Source organism: Vigna radiata, chromosome 6 (genome assembly GCF_000741045.1).
Source record: "Vigna radiata var. radiata cultivar VC1973A chromosome 6, Vradiata_ver6, whole genome shotgun sequence".
NCBI classification, from domain to species: Eukaryota; Viridiplantae; Streptophyta; class Magnoliopsida; order Fabales; family Fabaceae; genus Vigna; species Vigna radiata.
Genome location: NC_028356.1, coordinates 6,675,976 through 6,677,818, shown reverse-complemented (window position 1 = coordinate 6,677,818; position 1,843 = coordinate 6,675,976). Strand labels below are relative to the sequence as shown.

Genomic DNA, 1,843 nt, shown 5'->3' with positions numbered 1-1,843 from the left:
CTTAGCTAATTCTGCATTTGGGTGGGTCTTTTACTTCCCTAATGGCACTCTCTTTGACATCTCATGGGGTCAGTGAGTACCAAAAATGTGGGGTTGAAGAGGAAGATGGTTCACAAAGTACTAATGGTTTCAGCAATGATTCAGCTTCAGCCATAACTCAATCTCTGATTAACTTCAAAGCCGACGAGTTCAGCAGCCTCATGCAAGGTAGTGAGTCTTTTCTTAGCTTTCAGCAGAGCTGGATGTTTTCCAAAGAGAGTAATTTGCATGAAGGTTGCAACCAATGGAACCATGTTAGTCCCAAAAACAACACTACAGACATGCGCCTAGTCCAAAACTTCAGCTGCTCTGAAACTGCTACTTGCTATAGCTCCATAATCACTGGTGCAAAAGATAAGAAACAATGTGAAAGTTCATCTTCTGGGTGGCTATACTCAGAACCAAATGTCCATAGTTCTAGCCTGAATGAGTCAGCAGCACAAGAATCGGTCTTGAGAAAGCGATCTTTTATGGTATTGTTTTGGTTCCTTAATCATATCTTAACTTTTTTTTTTCTTCTGTACGCATATAATTAGAATGGAAGATTGATGTGAGATTGGTGTCTATAGGGAGAGACCATGCAAGCTGCCAATAACGCCAAGAAGCCTTGCACAACTGCAAGTAAAGCAACAAAACCAAAGACAAGCCCTTCTAAGGATCCTCAAAGTGTCGCTGCCAAGGTTTGCTTAATTGCTTCAAACCTAACATAGATTATGTTGCATATGTGTACGAAGTTTTGATTGCAAATTACGACAACTTAAAATATGAGATTCAATGCTGATAGAATGTTTGTATGAGTGTATCACAGAATAGAAGAGAGAGAATAAGTGAGCGGCTTAAGATACTCCAAGAACTGGTCCCCAACGGCTCCAAGGTAGATTTTTCAAACTAGTCTGCAAGGCTGCATTCTTTTGCATTTCCTTTGCAAGAATAACTAGGATGAATGAATTTTGCAGGTTGATTTGGTTACCATGTTGGAGAAAGCAATTAGTTATGTAAAGTTTCTTCAGCTGCAAGTGAAGGTGGGAATAGCAGACAATGCACTAATTTCCTTGTTCTTTTGATATGCATATATATATTTTTTGGTCATTGATCTGCAAACTAAGGTCATCATGGAATCTGACCTGTTCTGTGAAACATCTTTGTGAAGGTGTTGGCAGCTGATGAATTTTGGCCTGTCCAAGGTGGAAAAGCTCCTGACATTTCTCAAGTAAGACAAGCCATCGATTCCATTCTTTCATCTCAAAGATGAATTATAGATCATGGATCCAATGAATAAGTGTCATCATATTTAATTAAGACACAACATTTCAGAACAAGAAATAATTAGTTCTGGAAGTTGGTCGTTCTGAAGGACATTTTAGTATTTCAGAATGCATGACATTTCTAATTCGTAAACTTCTGAATTAAATCAAGATCTGGCAGAAAAAAAGGACCATAGTGTTTGAATCACAAACTGTTGTACTTTTTCTCTCTATTCCAGGGACGATGGAAGTTTTTCTGATAAATATCTGACTACTGCATAATCATGGAAAAAGAGAAAATAATTTATATATATATATATATATATATATATATATATATATATATATATAATCTTATAAAGTTGTTTGACTTTTTCTCTCAATTGAATATCACCATACCAATTAATTTGGTAATGGTAGATGAAACATCTTGGAAGTCAGGTTTTTTATTATGTTATCTAATGGATGTATAAGTTGGCAATGGGTACATATTAAAGAAATCCAGTTTGCTATAAAGATTATCCAGTTCTAATGAATAGATAAAAAATTATTTTTTAAAT

General features: G+C 35.7%; 1 protein-coding gene across 1 annotated transcript; it reads left to right on the top strand.

Annotated features, from left to right (window-relative positions):
- Positions 1 to 1,592, top strand: LOC106764568 (putative transcription factor bHLH086). Its single transcript, XM_014648837.2, has 5 exons — positions 1 to 512; positions 609 to 719; positions 848 to 913; positions 996 to 1,061; positions 1,190 to 1,592. The coding sequence occupies exons 1-5, from the start codon at positions 42 to 44 to the stop codon at positions 1,289 to 1,291; spliced, it is 816 nt and encodes a 271-aa protein (XP_014504323.1). The 5' UTR covers positions 1 to 41; the 3' UTR covers positions 1,292 to 1,592.
- Positions 1,593 to 1,843: the final 251 nt, after the last annotated feature.

Coding starts and splice junctions, on each gene's coding strand:
- LOC106764568 (XM_014648837.2), top strand. CDS start 42: ATGGCACTCTCTTTGACATCTCATGGGGTCAGTGAGTACCAAAAATGT. Junction 513..608: donor TGAGAAAGCGATCTTTTATG/GTATTGTTTTGG, acceptor TGGTGTCTATAG/GGAGAGACCATGCAAGCTGC. Junction 1,062..1,189: donor TTCTTCAGCTGCAAGTGAAG/GTGGGAATAGCA, acceptor ATCTTTGTGAAG/GTGTTGGCAGCTGATGAATT.